At 37.1% G+C, this 21,437-nt stretch overlaps 1 protein-coding gene across 1 annotated transcript; it reads right to left on the reverse strand.

Moving 5' to 3' along the window:
- Window positions 1-202: 202 nt before the first annotated feature.
- LOC310641644 (mast cell carboxypeptidase A-like) lies at window positions 203-21,427 on the reverse strand (the record flags this gene model as incomplete). The annotated part of the gene is made up of 11 exons (XM_083364881.1): window positions 203-390; window positions 1,777-1,861; window positions 2,632-2,834; window positions 4,925-5,015; window positions 8,266-8,376; window positions 9,013-9,114; window positions 10,441-10,542; window positions 12,796-12,892; window positions 14,016-14,140; window positions 21,183-21,258; window positions 21,357-21,427. The coding sequence occupies 11 exons, from the start codon at window positions 21,425-21,427 to the stop codon at window positions 203-205; spliced, it is 1,251 nt and encodes a 416-aa protein (XP_083221007.1).
- Window positions 21,428-21,437: the final 10 nt, after the last annotated feature.

A 21,437-nucleotide genomic window follows, 5' to 3' on the forward strand; every position in this document is an offset into this window, starting at 1 on the left:
AGAATAACGCTTGCAGGAAGACTATTTGTGAAATTATATTTTATGCTTGAAACTGAAGAAGCTAAAATGCCTTGTTTTGCATTGACTTGGGACCACAGATCCCAAAAGTGCTTTCAAATTCAAAACAAATATTTTTCATGTAATAAATGATGATTTATTACTTTCCAAACATCTATAATTCATCCAAAAGCATTAGTCCAAATTATAAAGTCTTGTTGAGGATGTGACTGGCAATTAACTTGACTGCTAGCATTATTTCCTGGCATGTTGGCTTGATCTGGGATTCAGGGAGAAGGAATCCGTATTTGCCTTTATCACGAAGCTCAAAGGTGAAGGAGTATTTGATCCCCTGGTTGAATACCCAGTCATCGGAACAACCGGAAGAAAGATCTGTAAAGCAAGGCACAACAAATAGAATGACAGGAAACATAGCAGGGGGGAAAAGGGAAATAAAAACAAAATAATAAAAGTGAAGGTAAGGTGTTTGAATAACTTTAAGAGGGGGAGACTGTTGTTCACTTGTGGAAGTCATGAGGAAAGTGAAATGTTTAAGATTAGTTGCTTCCATTTTAAAAACAGTACCAGGAATCATAAGTTATGAAAGCCCTCTCACAACTTGGAAAACTACTGCCAGTAATAAAAATGGAGGTAGATGGAAAAACAGTTTATGTAGAATGGTATAGGAATTCTATGAAGCTGTGGTGGTGCAGTGGTTAGAATGCAGTTCTGCAGGCCAATTCTGCCAACTGCCACCAGTTTGATCCTGACTGGCTCAAGATTGAGTTAACCTTCCATCTTTCCAAGGTCTGTAAAATGAGGATCCAGATTGTTAGGGGCAATATGTTTACTCTGTAAACCATTTAGAGAGGGCTTTAAAGTACTATGAAGTGGTGTATAAGTCTAATTACTAGTCTATTGCTATGGCTCAGTTGCCTGCTTCTTTTCTAAAAGGAAAAAAAAACACATTCCTGAAATCAGTGATGTGGGATTGATCTGTTATTAATCTCTTTGAAATATCAGTTTAAACTCATGGGATTTTATGCATTCAAGGGCTATCTCCATTTTCACTCACATCTGTTTTAGCCATCTTGATCTGTCTTTCCTCTCTCCATTCCCTATATAGGGCCCTCAGAAAAAGTCAAAGATGAGCTCTTTTCAGGATACCTAAACCTTTGGATCTTCTTATTTGTCACTTTTTTGGTGGCTTCATTTGCACATACTTACAAGAGAGATTGCATTGGGTTTATGAGAATATGCAAACTCTCAACAGCTCTTTTATATTGTAGATGGTACAGTTAGTCCTCAGTAAATGACCGTAACTGAGACTGGTAACTCCATTGCTAAGGTTGTAAAGTGAAAAATCATGTGACCATACCAACTTAAGATGACAGTTGTGGTTATTTAGTGAATTGTACACTATCATGAAGCACAGTGTCAAGTGACTGCAACTTACTGCAACTTGCAACTACTTGCCTTCTTTTCCATTCACTTTGCTTATTGGAAGCTGGCAGTGAAAGTTGCAAGTGGTAGTCTCTGATTGCAGCAATGCTGCAATGGAAGCAACTTCAAGGACCGGCCATAGGTTTCCTGCACTGTTGTGACTTTAAATAATAGTTGAACAAATAATCATTAACCGAGGATTACTTGTATTTTCCACAAGTGCTGCATCTCCATGCTACTGTTTTTTCTTCTAAGCAGAGGAAGAAAACCCTATCACTATCCAGCATGACTTATAAAGGATGTAATATGTCTTTTAACAATGTGTAAAATACGTACAGATAGTAGATGCTGATGTTCCATACTTATACACTTTACCATATAGGCTGGCTATAGCTTTGACAGCTCTTTTTGCAAGTTCATTCTAGTATCAAACAAAGAAGAAACCAGCATCAATTGGAGCAAAATACATATGTCTTAAAAGTAAACTTCCTATATGCTTTTTTGAGCCACAGAATCTAGGATACCTGGATGAATTTTGCTTACCCAATTGTGCTTCATTGAGTTTTTTATCTTATTGACATCATCTGGACATTTCCATTGCTTACGAATACAGCAAAAAATTCACACAAATGTTCATATGAATTATTCTAATTTTAGCTTGTTCTAGTAATGTGTAGTTCTAATGTTCCTAGGGTGCAATTTTTGTAAGAACATTTTGAATTATATCAAAATTCTGAGAAATGCAGATTTCGACTAGCTTGTACATTCTGGATGTTATTATATATTTGGCAGGTCTAAAAGTGCCATATGTGATTAAAAATTCTAATGGATAAGATCTTTGGAATTACACTTCTAGGACAAGAAAGTAAGTTGGAGGCAGGGCAAAAATCAACCTTGATTTAATTTATTGATAGGTAATCAAAATTACGTTCCTATAATAAATTGCCATTTATTTAAAATAGTCCTCTTTCATCATGTTAAATTTAACAATTTGGTATTAATTTTTGATGGGAACGATAAGCCACATGAAATCCTAGGATTTCTGGATGTGAATCTCTTTGTTTGATACATGTTAAAAATGATGATAGGATTCCATCTCAAGATTGCTAAAGAATTGTGTTGACTGAGCACAAAGCAGACAGACTCAAATTAGAAATTTTAGGAAATGGGACAATTGCAATGCCTTCATACCAATTCATTATAATTTGCTGTCTTCTTATAGGTATAACCAAAAGGGAACAATATCATCTGAGAGTAGGAATGCATGGTGAGGTAGCCCTTGATTGAAGAAAGATGGCTACGGATGAATGAAGCAACTGCTTTAGTTTCTGGTTCAGATTCTGGGGCAGATCCACAATATATTTCTTCACAGGGATTTCTGGAAGCATCAGCAGCTGTTGGTGGAAACAACAGTTACATTTTATTGCACAGTTAAGTTGATCCTGGTTAGTGTAGACAATGTTTATGATAAATATTTATTTGTTTGCTTTGAATCAGGACATTTTCCATTTAGCATGTTAATTTGATTAATAGAAATAAACCATTTAAGCATGTTCAAGTAACTCACAGATTTGACTGCAGAGGGGTTTTTTTGCAAGTTTATTCAAAAGTAGGTCCCAATGTATTCAGTAGGAATTACTCCTAGTAAATGTCCATAGGAATATACTCTAGAGATAGTTTAAATATTATGCAAAAATGTAACACTTGACAATTATTGTACTAGAATATTTAATAGGATACAATTTCCATATATTATTACATTTATAATAGATAGAAGCTTACCTCTTTTTTCCTAGCGTTATCACACAAGTACAGGCTCCACTTGCTTTTGGACCAATAGAGTGTTGACTCATTGGTTGCAACAAGAATTGACTGACTGGCTTGCTGCCTTTCATGGGCTGAGTGGGAGTGACTGGCCCATAGTCACCCAGCTTCATGCCTAAAGCACTCACAGCCTCCAGGTGCATTAACCTCTTGGACATACATGTTCACACAGATAAGTACTTCAAAGCAATAATCAATTTGAAAAAAGTCACTTCCCAAGGCCTAGCTGAATTTTTATAGTGCTTAATCATTATGTACACCAGACATGTCAAACTCACGATGTCATGTGACATCGTGTGACGTATCAGAACTTTTCCCCCATTGCCAGCAATGGGGTAGGCATGGTTTCCTCATGATCTGTTCAGCCTTTGGGCTGGCAGTTTGACACCCCTAATGTATACTAATGTTTCAATATGAAACAATGCTTTTTAACAAAGGATTTTTAGTCTTCAAGGAAATCTGGTAATTGAAATTTGATGCCCTACATCAGTGAAAGACTTTTCAGAAATTGCAAATTACACCTAGAGAAATAGCTTGTATAGTATAAAAATAAAATACTATCTTGATCAGTCAGAAAAAATTTAAAACACATGTAAACACATCTGATAAAAGTATGAAAAAATGAAGAAAAGAAAGGATTTATTCCCTTTTAAATGGAAGCATGAACACTACAATTTTGATGGCAAGTTACATTGCTACATTTTGGTGACAAATTGCAATAGAGCTCTGGGGAGCGTACAATGCTACCTTACCTCATTAACATAAATAAACTAAAATGGAAGAATAAAAGACCAGAATTTTGTACTTCCCACAGTAGTTAAGAAATGAGTGTCAATACTGATGTGATGTATGGTGCTATGGTAACCAATATTAAAGCAATTTCTTCCATTGTTTAGGGCTTGATATAGAGGTCAGAACAGTTATAGACATTTGAGTTACATAGGAAAACAGAAAGTATGACATTTTATAATATATTTCATTTTCCCCAAAGCTTCTACAATCTTTAATGGAGGATCTCTTATACTTGAGATAGAGTCATTCCTATCTACATAAAATTAAACTTTCTCCACCATCTTTTTTCAATGATTTTAGTTAATAAGCTTATTTTTTCTATAAAGACCAGGTCCAAAACTCTGTCATGATCCTAACTCTTTCCAATGTTGTCTTATAACTTAACTTACTGCTATTAAGGACAAAGAGTTAGTGTTTTACTGTTTACAATTTATTCTCCACACTAAATATATTTTTACTTGTAGCATATGCTTAATATGGTGATTTTGTTATCAGTCCTATTTGAAGAATTGTATCCAAAATGTATGTACTACTTTATAAGAGTAACAAAAATGAAGGCCTGTTCTTTCATCCTTTTAGCTCCAACATGAAATTGATGTTGGACATAAAACTGATGAAAGTACAACTGAGATAAGGTACGATCTATATAATATTTTAAGGAGCATTACTTATATTTTTGGTGATAATAAAAATGAGATATTTACTCAATCTTAGTTCCTAAGTTCATTAAACATGCTATTTGTCAACCCAAGTCTTTTTGATTTCCTCTAAATGTCTAGTGGCAATCTAAGTAATTTTACTGAAACACCATCTGGATTAGTCATATGAAAATAACGTGAAGGTAGATAATGTTGCAAAGGCTACTTACTGCTCCATGCAACATTAAAGTTCCTATTGATGTCAACGCCAATGCAGTTACTCTGGGATGCATTAGAACGATTCTTTCTCCAGAAACGATCCTGCTGGACAAAAATCATTTAGGGACTTCAATCTGACCCATAAACATTTTTCTATATTTTCTCTTTCTTTATACTGATTATGAGTGGAATGCATTAATTTTCTGTAGAAAGACAATGCAATGAAAAACGGCAGTGTGTTGAGTGAGCTTTCCTTTGATAGCCTGATTCCCTTGTTTAGCTGTAACTCTTTGCTATGTAGTTCAGATAAAAAGTTTGTTCAAGTGTTCTGTAAAAGAATGAGGGAAGAAGCGAGGCATCCTCAGATCCATTAGGCCAGAGGTCCCCAACCTTTTGGACACCAGGGGCAGGTTCCACGGAGAGAGGTTTTTCTGTAGACAAGAGGGGGCATGTTTTTGTGTGCTGCCTGCATCCCGCAGATGGGATTTTGCTTGTTTGTGCAGCCCAGTTGCTGGCATGCTGCATCCTGGTACTGCTCCATGGACCATGGGTTGGGGACACCTGCATTAGACAAATGTCCTTACAAATGGAAAAGATCCCATCAAGTTGCCCTAATTAGACTGCTCTCTAACATTTCACAGCTTATCTTGACTTTTGGCCTTAACCTGGTAGAAATTTCGAAGACATGGCTTGACTAGATTAAAATGTACACTACTTCAAACCCAGAACAAGGCATATAGAATAACAGATTTCCTACTACATTAGAAAAATATCAGGAGCTTTTATATGTCCAAGTAGATTTAAATCCAGGAGTGCCTTATTTTTGTCCTTCAGAATTAATTGCTTCTTGATGCAGTCCTTGGTGGTCTTAAAATGTGTCTGGTTCTTGCCTTAGCAGGATATAATCTTATAAGATTGGTATCTAAGATGGTTAGATATGTTTCAATCATGGCAGTAAAACTAATTCATTAATTTCCCGAATCATGGTTTTATCCACACATATCCATTTAGCAGGTAATTGATTTTAATAAGCACCCATCCTCCCTTTCACTACTAATGTTATATTGATAGAAACATTATGTGGCTTGGTAACTGTAACCACAATCAGTGAAATCTATCTACATTTAGATTTGTTCCACCGTAAATTCTTTGCAGAATTTTCTTGTTAGTACCAAGATGTTAAAGAGACCAAGACTTAAGCAACAGCCTCCCTAACCCCAACCTTCAGGCTTCCTTTTTAAAGTTCTGTAAAAGTGTGTGTTTGTATTTGTGTGTGTGTGTATGTGTGAAGGCAGCATATAACAAAACCACTAAAATCAAATGTATACACCAGCTAAAATGATTAAATCACAAACATAAGGAAAACAAGTTTGTGTAGGTTTGTGTAAGATGATTATGAGCCAGCAGTGTGCAGCAGCAGCCAAAAAAGTTAATACAGTCCTGGGTTGAATAAACAGAGGCATAGAAATCAAGAACATGCGAGGTATTAGTACCACTTTATAAAACCCTAGTAAGACCAAATCTGGAATACTGCAGCCAATTTTGGTCATCATATCACAAAAAAGTTGTTGAGAGTTTGGAAAAAATTCAGAGAAGAGCAACTAAGATGATCAAAGGCCTGGAGACTAAAACATGAAGAATGGTTGCGGGACTTGGATTTGGCTAATCTAAAGAAAAGAAGAAATAGGGAAGACATGATAGCAGTGTTCCAGTTTTTTAGGGGCTGCTACAAAGAAGAGGGGGTCACATTATTCACCAAAACACCAGAGGGCAGGGCAAGAAATAATGGTTGGAAACTAATCAAAGAGAGAAGCAACCTGGAATTAAAGAGAAACTTCCTGACAGTGAGGACAATTAATCAGTGCAACAGCTTGCCTCCAGAAATCATGGGCTCTCTATCTCTGGAGATTTTCAAGAAGAGGTTAGACAGTTACTTGTCTAAGATGGTATAGGTTCTCTTGCTTGAGCAGGGGGCTGGACTAGAAGACCTTCAAGGTTCTATTCTATTCTATTCTATTCTATTCTATTCTATTCTATTCTATTCTATTCTATTCTATTCTATTCTATTCTATTCTATTCTATTCTATTCTATTCTATTCTATTCTATTCTATTCTATTCTGTTCTATTCTATTCTAATGTCATACATAGTGCAAACAATGTCTGGATTCTCTGCTTCCAAGGGATCTCCAGGCCTGTTTTGAGAGCATTGTAAAAGGCCATAAGGACTGGGGTTATTCTCGCTTCAGGAGGGATAACGTTCCACCAGAGCAGGTGCCACAACAGAAAAGGCTCATTTCCAGTCAACTGGATGGAACCTGCAACATGCCTCTCCTGCGGAACCTGATGGGATGGGTAGAAATAACAGGAGAGGTGGTCCTTCAGATAACCTGGCCTCATGCCTTGTAGGACTTTAAAGGTCAAAATCAGCATGTTGAAAAACCAGCAACCAGTGCAGCTCATGGAGCAGATATGTGTCCTTTTAGGAACATTCATAACTGCTCACGTGCTGCATATAATTTTGCTTTTTCTCCACAAGTCTCTGATTTTGGCTAGATGCTGGTTGAATTAATTAGATCTGAAGCAAATATATATAATTTAAAAGAGATATTGAAGCAGATCTGGTGGCTTGGATATTACTGTTTTATGATAGATAGAGATAGATAGATAGATAGATAGATAGATAGATAGATAGATAGATAGATAGAAATAGAGATAAATGGATATAGATAGATATTATTGTATTGCTATTAATTCTGATATAACATTATACATATCTTTTGTTATGCTCATCTGCTCCTTGCTGTAGAGATATTTGTAATCATTTCTGCTTTCTATTAATTTTGTTTTGTTGTTTTCAATAGCTATTTCTATTCTTATTAGCAAATGTAAGATATATATTTTTAGTATGCAAAATTTCTATTGTATTCAGAACTGAAATATCATCAGAGGATGTTTCACTTTGATGCCTTCATAATGGAAGAAAATTCTGAATTCATAGTTAAAGTGGTCTCCAAAATTATAAAATGGGGATGAGGGTCCTATGAAGTCTGGGGTCACAGATCCCATTCCCCCATATATGAAACAAAGCTGGATATCTATTTATCTAGGGCATTTAAAATGTTCCAGAAGGCCAGCAGGGCTTAAAATCTTACAGATTTTCAGCCCTTCCCCAAGCTTTGTGAAATTATGGGTCATCAGCTTTTGAAATGAGAGGCAAGATAGAGGACTTTTTTGCCTCTCAGAATAAAAGCTGATTTTTAACTGATGGTTTGGGAGTGCTGGTTCAAGGAGGCTAGGAACATGTCTTAGATACCAAACATAGATTATCCTGTTAAAAAGTATGAATGATACCTGTGTCCAGCTCCAGACATACCCATCTACATTGACTATAGGAACGATGTAGAAATTCATGTTATCCAGTATATATGTCATGTCCCTGTTTTTTCCATAGGTGCTGATGGCCTGATAATTTAGAAAACATAACTTTTTTAAGAAAAAAAAATACATTTCTCTGTGATCCCATATACTCAAAATTTAGGCTCAGTTGGTCTTATAAATAAAGTGTATGTAGAACTGCAGCATTCTTCATCACACTATATAACATTATAGAATCTATTTTCCATATCATTCATGATAGACTCTTTTGAGAATACAGAAACATGATTCACATTTCTATTTGTTTAGTGGTATACAAGGGCTTTGATTTTTGGAGTTATAGATTGTGCAAAGATCACAAAATCAAAGATCAAAGCCAGTTTGGTCTAGTGATTAAGGCACCAGACTAGAAAGCAAGAGATTGTGAGTTTAATTCCCACCTTAACCATGAAAGTCAGCTGGGTGGCCTTGGGCCAGTCACTCTCTCTCAGCCCAACTACCTTACAGGGTTATTGTTGTGGGGAAAATAGGAGGAGGAAGAAGCATTAGGTATGTTTGCCACTTTGAGTTATTGGTAAAAATAATAAAGGTGGGCTATAACCAACTAACTAAACAAACAAATACAATTATGAATGAGTAAGAACTTCTAGGGATGCTAGAAGTTGTTTTAACACATTTGTAGGACAGTTAACATATGAGACAAAAAAATCCTTGTTAATTAACCTCTTTCACAAACCACTGACAAAAGGCAGGAGAAATCCACTCTCGTGCGTGAACACCACAATCCATAAAGATGGCTTTTCCCTCTTCACTTTTCTTTCCAATCTGCTTTGAAAAAGTAAAAAAGGGAGATTTTTAAGAAAGTACACTTCAATACCATACTATTCCTTACAGATGGATCCATTCTGTTCTGCCACCTTCACTTTTAAATAGCTTTGCTATTAAGAAAAAATAGTTTCTAAGAGTCTCATTCTAAGTCTTGTATGTAGAAATGTGTATGCAAGTCATTTTTTTCATTGTTGTTGTCTCATTGAAAGAGCAGGATGACTCTATTGTTGGGTTGTCATGTCATGCTTATTATATTGAGCAAAATAATATAATAAGCCACAGGGCAGCTGTGATTTTGAAAGATCTCCGGAAGTCACTGCTCACTGTTCAATGTGATAGAAGCAGAATGTTTTTATATATGTGGTAACAACTGTATTATATATATTTAATTAATTTCAATTTTATGTGTTGTAAATGAAATGAAAGCAAATATAATTTTTGTTTTAACAACACCCACTACTCATTCTGACCCCATCTGCTATGTAAAATATAATGAGGTATGGAGTACTTTATTGGTTTTCCGTTCAGGAAAAAAAAAAGAATAATCTTTTGTTCTTGAACATAAACCAACCGTGATTTGTTAATCAGATGGTTGGACTAGTGGAATACTAAACTAAAAGTGAACAAATTGCATGGTTGCTTAGCATGACACATAACCTCATGTAGTGGAGAGCTGGAAGAAGAACTCAGATTCAATCAATTATGCTTACTAATACAAATGTATTTTACTAAATACATGTATTTTGCTGTATTTCCTTTGTAGCACCTTTAACAGTAGAATTTAGTGTGTTAGTTTGTACCTATTGATGATTAATTGATTATGGAATTAGCACATTCAGAAGAGGCAGTATATTCAATGTCTTTAGAGGAGGAAATATATTCAACACATTTTATTATCTCTCATGTGATAACAATTAAAGCTTTGGTGCAAATCATATCAAAGATTCTATGTAGCTTATCAGAGACTGTGTCTGTAATGTTTTCAAACCATGAAAGATACCCGCTTCCTCCTTTCTGGCTATTTTGTCTCATTAGCTGTAAATAAATTCTTCCTTCATTTGGGATCTTCGGCTAGTGTAGATGCATGGCTGAAATACTTGATCAACATTCTATATAAGAACAATGTAACTTTGAGACTTTTGCTGTTGGCTCTTCTGAATGCAAGAGACCAGTAACTCACTGTAACCTGCTAGCTTTATAACTATTCAAACAATTGTTGAATCCTTCCCAGATATGGGTGGTGAATTTGGGTGTGTGTGAGAGAGAGTTTTTCAACACAATTTCATCTGTTCTTTGCTTATTTTCCTGAAAAGGTTTTCATACCCGAAGAAGGAATATGGGTCGATTTTCAAATGTCTTTCCAATCTGGATACGGGAAACCAATGTTGAGTTGTTTTTTGCAATTCTGGCAGTCCAGTCAGAAATCTGGGTAAAAGAAAAATAAGGGTTGCTGGAAAAGCAGTTGATGAAATGATATACAGCCCATGAAATTAAATTAATTTTTTTAGTTGGGCAATGTGCTGCCAGACTCTTGTTCTTTTTGGTATCGCTGATTAACATAGTTCTCTTCCTATAAGTTGAGTAAGATGATTTTCTAATTGTAGATAAGGCATATGATACCAGGCCATTAAATAACAACTGATCTCATACCTGTTACCATAACCTTCCCCATTTTAATGTCTTTTAGCTTTGTGATACTACAAATTTCCAATGATATACTGGTCAGAATTTGGAGAAATGTGGTCTTAATTTAGCTGAGGGATACTGAAATCAGAAAGAGTAGTCTAGTATCTGCTGAAGGAACCCATATTCATTAAACTTCTGGTTATCCATTTAAGGTAAGAATATATACCTGTCTTATCTTTAAATCTGATTTGTACAAATACGTGAGTAATAGTCCCAAAGGTACATTTCCAAAAGACAACTGGACTTGGTTTTTTCCTTGAAAACATTTTACTTTTCATCCAAGAAGCTACTTCAGCTCTGACAAAATTAAGTGATACTTTTTCACACCATCGAAATAAAAAACACTATTATCTATTGCTGTGGAGCAGTGTTTTTTTAGGCAACTTTCTATTTATATATACTCTTTATTGCTTTTAAAATAACAAAAAGGGTGAAAAAACAAAAATAAAAATACACACGTTATCAAAGAAGAGGAAAAATACCCACATAGAAAGTGCTTTAAAATATAAAAAAAACCAGAAAAGAAAAAAATCTATATCATTTTAGCAATAAATAGTTGCAATTCTATAATTATTATTATTCAATTATATTTGAATATATTTCATTATATTTTTCCCTACAAAGTCTTCCTTTATAGGCAATCCTATAGGAAGTGTAATTGGCTTCTCAATTCATTGAATGAAAGAGGCCCTACATTTATCTTTCCAATACTGCAATATCAATCTTTTGTTCATAATAAAGGCACATTTACATTGTTCAGTTACCAAATTCCATGTACTGGGTAAATATTTCAAAAGAATATTATTGCCTGAAAATTTTGCTGTTGCTAGAGAATTATATTTATAAATTATACTAAGTTTTGGGAGAAGGAACTTCTGAAGTTTAAGATATGTGGACTTCAAGCTCCTGATGGCTGGGAATTCTGGGAGTTTAAGTCCACACATCCTAAAGTTGCCAAGTTTGTAAAACACTGCTTTAGATGAAGCATCTGATAAATGCAGTAGAAGAATAGATTCTGTAAAAACATTGACAACTCTGAAGGAAAATGGACAATGCGATAATAATGATAGAGGGCAATTTCTTCAATTCAGGTAGTTGTGGCTATAGCTTAATCCTTCCATGAAATATGCCAAGTACTAAAAAGATACATGTCCAATCCTGTGTGAAAAATTTTTGCATGCATTTTTGATAGACTCCTTAGGTAATAGTCTAAACTAGACTCAGTTTTAGCCACCAAGTGCACTCTTCATGCTTCAGAGGATGCATGTACACCCAAGTGGTAAACTGAAATATAATTACAAACAAGTGCAAATGGTCTAATGTCTCTCTCTCTCTCTCTCTCTCTCCCTCTCCCTCTCCCTCTCCCTCTCTCTCTCTCTCTCTCTCTCTCTCTCTCTCTCTCTCTCTCTCTCTCTCTCTCTCTCTCTCTCTCTCTCTCTCTCTCTCTCTCTCTCTCTCTCTTTTAGTGTATGGTGTATATAGCCAGGGAAGTCTACAATGCTTTTTACCACAGAGAAGTACTGGCAGCCTAAAATTGCTAGTTCATTTTTTAACATATGCACACTATCCACAGTACATCACAAGGGGCGAACTAGCTTTGCACCAGCTGACTAGGAAGGTTTGGGGTATGTCAGGTCATCTGGGCTTTCTTCCACCAACTTTGGAAGAATCCAGGCAAGTCCGGTGCTTGTTTCTGCTTCCTCATTAAACACTGCTAGATTTTTCCCACTGAAGTGATACCTATTTATCTACTTTCATTTGTATATACTTTTGATCTGCTAAGTGGGCAGGAGCTTGGGGCAAATGACAGGAGCTCACTCTGCCACGTGGTATCGTGGTGTCAAACTGCTGGAGTGCCAACCATCTCTAGCTGACAAATCCAGTATCAATAAGCCATTGTGCCATCACTCTCCCTTCCCACTGTCTCTGATAAATGGGGATTCTTGATGCTGAAGATTGTTTCTTTTGTCGAATGTCATATAAGTTCTGTACCTTGTCCCATTCATTATATTTTTCATAGCTGTGCCCATCGTTCTTGTCACCATCAAGCTGCTGTTCAATGTCTTTTTGTAGGTTGTCAAATAATATTCTACATGATAAAAAATAATCAGAAAATTATACTCTATCTGAGCTCATTTATTTCTGCATTTTAGGAGCCAATTAACTCCAAAAGGACTTTGAATGGCTTACATCAGTGATGGTGAACCTTTTAGAGACCAAGTGCCTAAACTGCAACCCAAAACCCACTTATGTATTGTCGGGTGCTGGGTGGGTGTGGTCAATTGGGTGGGCATGGCTGCGGTGGTAACAGCAGACTAGGTGGGACTGAAAAGTTCAATCAATGAATTCCAACTTCGTGAGATCTTTATTTTCCCCTTGAGAAGTTGAAATTGATTGATTGAACCTTTTTTTTTTGCACACAGTGGCGGAGGCCTAAAGCGAAAAGGTTTTATAAAATCCAGCTGAAGGCCTAAGACTGGGCAACGGAGCACGTGCCCACAGAGAGGGCTCTGTGTGCCACCTGTGGCACGCGTGCCATACGTTCACCACCACGGGCTTACATCAAGTTAAAACAATAAAGAAAGCAATGAAGAACAGCAAGAAATCTCCTACATTCAGACAAATCTACACTAACAAAAATGTCACCTGCAGACTTTGAATTACTTTAGACTGAATTTTTGTATATTTATTTAAACATACATTAATTATTCAATGCATACTGCATGCAGATTTTGTACAACTTTCAAATCATGGGGCCCATCCAACTTAAATCTCACCCTCAATTTGGCAGTAGGCTTAGACGTGACAAAACTATTTCATTGCTTTCAGTGGTATTTGAATCATTCATATCTGTTAGAGCAGGCCATATAAATTAATTTTTTTTAAAGAAGCCACTCTTCATATATCTTGCATATTAACTTCATGGGAAATTTTGTACGTTGGTCTTGCAGTAACAAGCCACTCTATCTTGGAATGAACTTTTTTGCACAATCCAGGAGGACTGCTTTTTTCAGAAAGAATGCTACAAGTGAAGAAGAGCAATTTACCATTCCTATCCAAGTGCACTATTTTCTAATAAGGGAGAAATAATTAATTGAAACACACTGATTCATAAATATATATTACATAGACACATCCCATGTGCAATCTCTATACAATTTCAAAAGTACATAGCCACAGACCTGAGAAATAAATAGAGAAGTTTAACTTACTCATAAGGTATGCCATTCTGTTTAAGGAGCCCCTCAACAGTATTACTCTGTGCAGCACTGACATGGAAATCTACTTCCATCTGTTTGACTATATGCAGTGCCGTATCTGGGTACCAAAAATCAATCTGCACAAAAAGAAATGAATAGAAATGAAATAGAAATGAAAGTTACACCCCCCAAAAAACTGCTGCTGTTCAATTTCTTATTTCTGTTCAGTTCTACTTCTGAGAGGAAGACTGAATTCAGTTTTGTCCAAAACTTTGAAATATCAATTGTTGATTGGTATAAGCTTACATTGAATTTGGGAAATAATTCATTTGTTAAATAAGGTAAGCTTTTATCTGATATGCAGAAGTGTGAAGACTAAAACAAGTTCATATGTAATGACTAGTCACAGTTGAATGCTTTGTGAAGACAAATAGATAACTCTATTACTGATCAATTTTAATGGATTGATTATATGCCACAAAGTCCATTTTGACTGTAAATGATCACATACCAATCAATTTTTGTTGTTATTGTTGCAAAGTTGTGTCCGACCCATCGTGACCCCATGGACAACATTCCTCCAGGCCTTCCTGTCCTCTACCATCTTCTGGAGTCCATTTAGGCTCACAACTACTGCTTCAGTGATTCCATCCAGCCACCTCATTCTCTGTCACCCCCTTCTTCTCTTGCCTTCAACCTTTCCCAGCATTAGGCTCTTCTCCAGTGAGTCCTTCCTTCTCATTTGGTGGCCAAAGTATTTGAGTTTCAACTTCAGGATCTGGCCTTCTGAAGAGCAGTCAGGGTTGATCTCCTCTAGGACTGACCAGTTTGATTGCCTTGCAGTCCAAGGGACTCGCAGGAGTCTTCTCCAGCACCAAAGTTCAAAGGCCTCAATTCTTTGGCACTCAGCCTTTCTTATGGTCCAACTTTCACTGCCATACATTGCAACTGGGAAGACCATAGCCTTCACTAGCAGTGACCACCTCATTGTGGTTTTCAGGGACATTAAGCTCATTCTTGTATAGTTCTTCTGTGTAATTTTGCCACCTCTTCTTAATCTCTTCTGGCTTTGTTAGGTCCCTGCCATTTTGGTCCTTTATCATGCTCATTTTTGCATGAAACCTTCCCTTCATATCTCCAATTTTCTTGAAGATATCTCTGGTCCTCCCTATTAGGTAGTTAGGGCATAGACTTGGACTACTGTGATATTGAATGGTTTGTCTTGGATTCGAACTGAAATCAGTCTGTCATTTTGGGGATTGTATCCCAGTATTGCTTTTCCTACTCTTTTATTGACTATGAAGGCTACTCCATTTCTTCTGAGGGATTCTTGCCCGCAGTAGTATACCTGATGGTCATCTGAATTAAATTCACCCATTCCTGTCCATTTTAGTTCACTGATTCCTAAGATGTCGATGTTCAGTCTTGTCATCTCTTATTTGACCATGTCCAGCTTTCTTTGATTCATAGATCTTATATTCTAGGTTCCTACGGAGAAAAAATCTTTACAGCATCGGACTTTCCTTTCACCACCAGATACATCCACAGCTGAGTGTCGTTTCGGCTTTGGGCCAGTCGCTTCATTCTTTCTGGTGCTACTAGTACTAGCCCTCTGCTCTTCCCCAGTAGCATATTGGACGCCTTCCAACTTGAGGGGCTCATCTTTCAGCATCATAACTTTTTGCCTTTTGGTACTGTCCATGGGGTTTTCATGGCAAAGATACTGGAGTGGGTTGCCATTTCTTCTCCAGTGGATCATGTTTTGTCAGAACTCTCTGCTATGACCTGTCCATCTTGGGTGGCCCTGCACAGCATAACTCATAGCTTCATTGAATTACGCAAGCCCCTTCACCACGACAAGGCAGTAATCCATGAAGTAATCAATTTTAAGGTAAAGGTAAAGGTTCCCCCGCACACGCGTGCTAGTCGTTTCCGACTCTAGGGGCCGGTGCTCATCTCCGTTTCAAAGCCGAAGAGCCAGCGCTTGTCCAAGGACGTCTCCATGGTCATGTGGCCAGCATGACTAGACGCCAAAGGCGCACGGAACGCTGTTACCTTCCCACCGTAGTGGTCCCTATTTTTCTACTTGCATTTTTACGTGCTTTCGAACTGCTAGGTTGGCAGAAGCTGGGACAAGTAACAGGCGCTCACTCTGTTACGTGGAACTCGGGATTTGACCCGCCAAACTGCTGACCTTCTGATCGACAAGCTCAGCGTCCTAACCCACTTTATATAAATACATTGTGTCCTGTTTCAGTCTCTGTTACAATAGCATGAAAACTCAATTATATGCTAATATATATTTAAAATATAGCTCTTTGTATATGCTAATATATATTTAAAATATAGCTCTTTGTAAAATATACTTTTTTAAAAAATCTGAAAGTCACAGGTTTAGAAATTGAAAGCTGAAGAACTTTGTTCTGATCTGTCACTCCCTGAATTGGGAATCAGACTGCATAATACAGATTGAATAAAATATGTACATCCCTAGCACTGTGATGGTAAGCCTGGCCAAATTTCAGTCTACCTTTTCTCTTCTTGAGTGCAGTTATGAGAAAGAAACTGAAAGGTTTCATTTCTCATTTTATTCTAGTCATGCTTTGGTTTTGCATTTAAGACACTCTAAATAATATTTTAATTAAACAATCAAAAATTAAACTATGACTTGTAATCATTGTTCCTACTACTATGTTAGATTTGGGATATCTTTTCATTGTAAAGCCAGCTGAAAATTATTTTGGATTCTTTTTTCTAATGTTAAACATGTTAGAGTCCAAAATAGGCAGGACCAGAGCTGAAAGTGGGCAGAGTTTCAAAAAAGACATTTTCATCCTAGCATTCTCTTTCCCCCACAGGGGACTGGTGAGAGGCAACAGCTGCTGGGATATGCAACAGTCTTGGTGAAAGTCCCATAAAATAGCAAGGCCACCAGATACCAATATTGTTCCAGAAATGTAGATGAAACAAAACAGGTTTTTTTGGGGTGATGGGGGAACCTTACTTCTTCTATGCTTCATTGTGTGCTTCTCATGAGTGTTGTTGTGCCTGACAAAGTTGCCTTTACTAAGGAAATGTTTTTTAAACCTTGCTGTTTAGATCCTTTATTATCTGCTGTACAATCAGCCCACCTATGTATTTATTTAGCGTATCATACATGGACTAGCAATTTATATTAACATTTTGTCTAGATTAGTAAAACACAATAAAATGTAAATGTTAAAAAGATCTATGTTCAAATGCCAATGTCTAGGCCATCTAACCATTGAAACACAGCCTTTTTTATATTTTAAAATATTAAACACTGGACTGCATGTGCTCTTAGCTTGCAGCCGGTCATGTTGTAATTTACAGTTTGATGTGGGGCCCTGCAGTCACTCTGAGAAGAGGATACAATGCCCCATTTATACAGAGATTCCTGACAGATGCTGTGTGGAGTATGAATCCTATTTGGGATTGTCCATTGCTGATGTGATAGTTCAAAGCCTGGTGCCTTTTTTGTGGGGTCACTTATATGTCTTCCTATGTTTGGGTGTTCAGCAACCCATTTGGCTTTCCTTTGGGAATTGATGGTAAAATTGTTGGGCAGATGTTGTGTCCCACTGAACAATAGTTTGGGAAAAATCTGGGTGTTTGGACTAAAATGCCAGAGGATCCATGGCAGATTTCATGGAAAGCCAAAGGGGTTGGCACAGAGATCCAAAGTGATCTGGTCATGTTCATAGACAAAGCTGGCTTTTTCTGAAGTTTTATTTTCATTCTACTGCAGGTTTATTATGATGGAAAGCTAAAAATAAGTGTTGTTAAAGGCTTCTGGAGGCCATAAAATGGATTGTAACAATAAGCAGCTTCAAGATTACAGCTTCTTCAGTCCTTCTGTAAATCAGCTCAGAATCCTAATGACAATTAATTATTAAATTAAGCCAGGAACAGAACTTTTCAAACAGTCTTATCCTTTTGTGTATTTCTTGGAAGGCTGCCTTGTTTTGAGAATGCATTCTATAGCCAAGTTCTGCCACAGATTCAGCCTTTGGTAATGAAAAGACAGAGGAAATCCTTATGGTATTAGATTTATAATGCAATTAGTAATGTAATTTAATTGGAATGATAGAGTTGGATTCTTTGCTTACTCTTGTTTGGTTCTTATTTGACATTGCATGTTAAAGACCTTGAGTTGCAAGGGATTTTTTTTTTAAAAAAATCCACATTATACATAGGCCACAAGGCAAGTCAAAAGAAAGCCCATGAAAAGGCTTTTCATCATGTTTATATTCTACTTATAAAGCATTCTTTGTTTAGAAGTAAAATAAGGGTTTGCTGAGTTATGAAAACAATGAGAAAAGGTCTAAAGCCAGACAAACCTATTTTCTTGTTACATACGCTAGGTTGCTTTTTAAAGTTTTGACCATTTTCCTCTTATAATTTATAAAAGCCATATTAGTCTGAGAAAAGTTTCTGTACGTGAATGAAAATATAGTCCCAGAAGATGGTATTGTGTGGCTGACATTGTCTGGGCTTGGAAGTTAAACAGAGTCAGGCCTGTTTAGTACTTGGATGGCAGACCTCTTAAATTCCTAGAATTGGCCGATGTTAAAGTAGGTAGTTGTGTAAGCTTTTCTAAATAAACAAAAACATCCCAACAGTGGAAAAGCACATTTGTGCTGCTGCAAAAAACAAAACAAAACACAAACTGCACATCCATGAAATCACCAGGAATCCAACTAAACTTGAAAGAGAATTTAAGATAATGTGAATTTTTCAAATTGGCTTTTAATGCCAGTCTGGCATGAATTTAATTCTCTTAAGTACTGTATAAAGAGAGAAAATAAACCACAGGAAATAGTGAGAATATAAATATATTATATAAATAGTGAGAATATAAATATAGTATATAAATCAAATAAACTATAAACTATAAACTATAGAATATTCGTATGGGCAATTGTTAATGCTTGCATCTTCATTCTTATGCAGTAATTTTCAGGTAGACATCACAAGTATATTTATTGGTGCTTATTATGAAAATTACCCTTCACTAAAATGCAGTGTAACATTTAGTGGATAATGGTAACATCCACTGAGTCTTCCCATTTCTCTAATTTTAGAAATTAATTTACTTTTAAATTTGGGGGGCAGAATTATTCTGTTGCATCATCTAGATGTTTGGAATCTTAAAATTTATTTATTTATTTATTTATTTATTATTTATTAATTTAATTTATATACTGCCCTTCTCCCGAAGGACTCAGGGCGGTGAACAGGGCAATACATAATAAAAAACAAGATACAAAAATTAAAAAGTAATTAAACAGCAATGCCCGTAATAAATTAATACAGATTAAAAAAGTTAAGATCAATTTATAAAACCCAACCCCATCCCATCAGGCCAGGCCAGCTTGTTCAAAAAGGTAGGTTTTAAGATCGCGCCGGAAGGACCGGAGATCAGGCGCCATCCGGAGCTCGACCGAAAGATGGTTCCATAAATCCGGCGCGCCCACAGAGAATGCCCTCCCCCTGGGGGCCACCAGTCGGCATTCTTTGACCGGTGGCACCCTGAGGAGGCCCTCTCTGTGGGAGCGTACTGGGCGGAGGGAAGTTGACGCCGGCTGCAGGTGCTCCCCAAGGTATTCCGGACCCATGCCATGTAGGGCTTTGTAGGTCATTACTAACACCTTGAATCTCACCCGGAAGACAACTGGAAGCCAATGCAGCTTGCGGAGCAGAGGTGTGACATGGGAGTGTCGGGAAACTCCCAACACAACTCTTGCGGCTGCATTCTGTACCAGTTGGAGCCTCCGAGTGGTCTTCAAGGGTAGCCCCATGTAGAGAGCGTTGCAGTAGTCAAGACGAGAGGTCACGAGCGTGTGAGTGACTGTACGTAGGGCATCCCGGTCTAGATAGGGCCGCAACTGGCGCACCAGGCGAACCTGGGCGAAGGCCCCCCTGGTCACAGCTACTATATGGTCTTCTAGGGAAAGCTGTGAATTTAGGAGGACTCCCAAGTTGTGAGCCCTATCTATGGGGGGTAAAAACTCACCCCCCATAGCGAGGGATGGAATATCCTGAATATCCCGAGATGCCGGTACGCACAGCCACTCAGTCTTGTCAGGGTTGAGTTGAAGCCTGTTCCTCCCCATCCAGACCCGAACCGCCTCCAGGCAGCGGGACATCACATCGAGGGCATCACTGGGGTGGTTTGGGGTCGAAATAAAAAGCTGGGTATCATCAGCATATTGATGATACCCAACTCCAAAACCACGAATGATCTCACCCAACGGTTTCATGTAGATGTTGAACAGGAGAGGCGAGAGGACCGACCCCTGAGGAACTCCACAAACGAGAGACCTCGGGGTCGACCTCTGCCCCCCTGCCAACACCGACTGCGAACATCCAAGGAGATAGGAGGAGAACCACTGAAGAACTGTGCCTCCCACTCCCAATCCCCTGAGACACCGCAGCAGGATACCATGGTCGAAATCTTTGTGGCAGAAAATAAAAAATGTACAATAATAATAAGATATTGCAAACTTTCACACAGGCTTTGGAACTGAGGACAGGTTTTTAACTGAGTTTACTAGGCATTTTTTCCTTTTTTCTTTATCCATTTGTTTATAAATACAAAAAAGTAGAAAAAAGCAAACATAGAAATGCAAAAAAAAATGTTTTAAAAGCAAGATGTTACATTCCTCCATCCCCATATTGAAATAAAAAACAGTGAAGAAAGAAAGAAAAATAACTTTCTTCCATTTGCATCCCCAACCACTAACCACAGATTAAATATTTAAACTTTGTATTAAACATTAGTAATTTTGTTAGTTTCTCTTTGAGCCCTAACAACTATATTCCAGATGTCTAAATCTGCCTTGCTCTATAATATATTGTATATTGGGGAGCCATTCCTGCTTTAATTAAATTTCAACTGTGGAGATATAATACCATTTTAACAATCCTTTATATATTAAAAAATTGGAAGCATTCAAAACAGTTGATTTTCTTCTATCAGGCAAAGAATCTGTATTGCATGTATATATCTGGGTTTCTGTATATGCAAACAGAAATACACACACACACAAACACTACTTTGATAAATAGAAAATATTCATGTCTTTTTGAACAGGCATGCATTTTACAAAATTCCTTAAAGGGGCACAAAACTTCTGAGTTGCAAAATTTTCTCACCTGTATGAGGCTTGGCAAGGATTTAATGACACTTACTTCCTTTTCATTTTGCGGATTCACACGAAAAACCTTTGCACTTTAGAAGAGAAAGTCAAGCAATGAGCAGCATTCCAAGGCATGGAAACAAACAAACAAAAAACCTCAGTGCCCTTTGATGATGTGAAAAGGCTGTACCTTTCAAATCGTAGAGCAGAAGTGAAAACACAAGTAATGGTCATCACATCCAGGACCAACAGGGATATCATGGTCGTTTCT

This window comes from Vipera ursinii, assembly GCF_947247035.1.
Source record: "Vipera ursinii genome assembly, chromosome: 5".
In the NCBI taxonomy this organism is placed as follows: Eukaryota; Metazoa; Chordata; class Lepidosauria; order Squamata; family Viperidae; genus Vipera; species Vipera ursinii.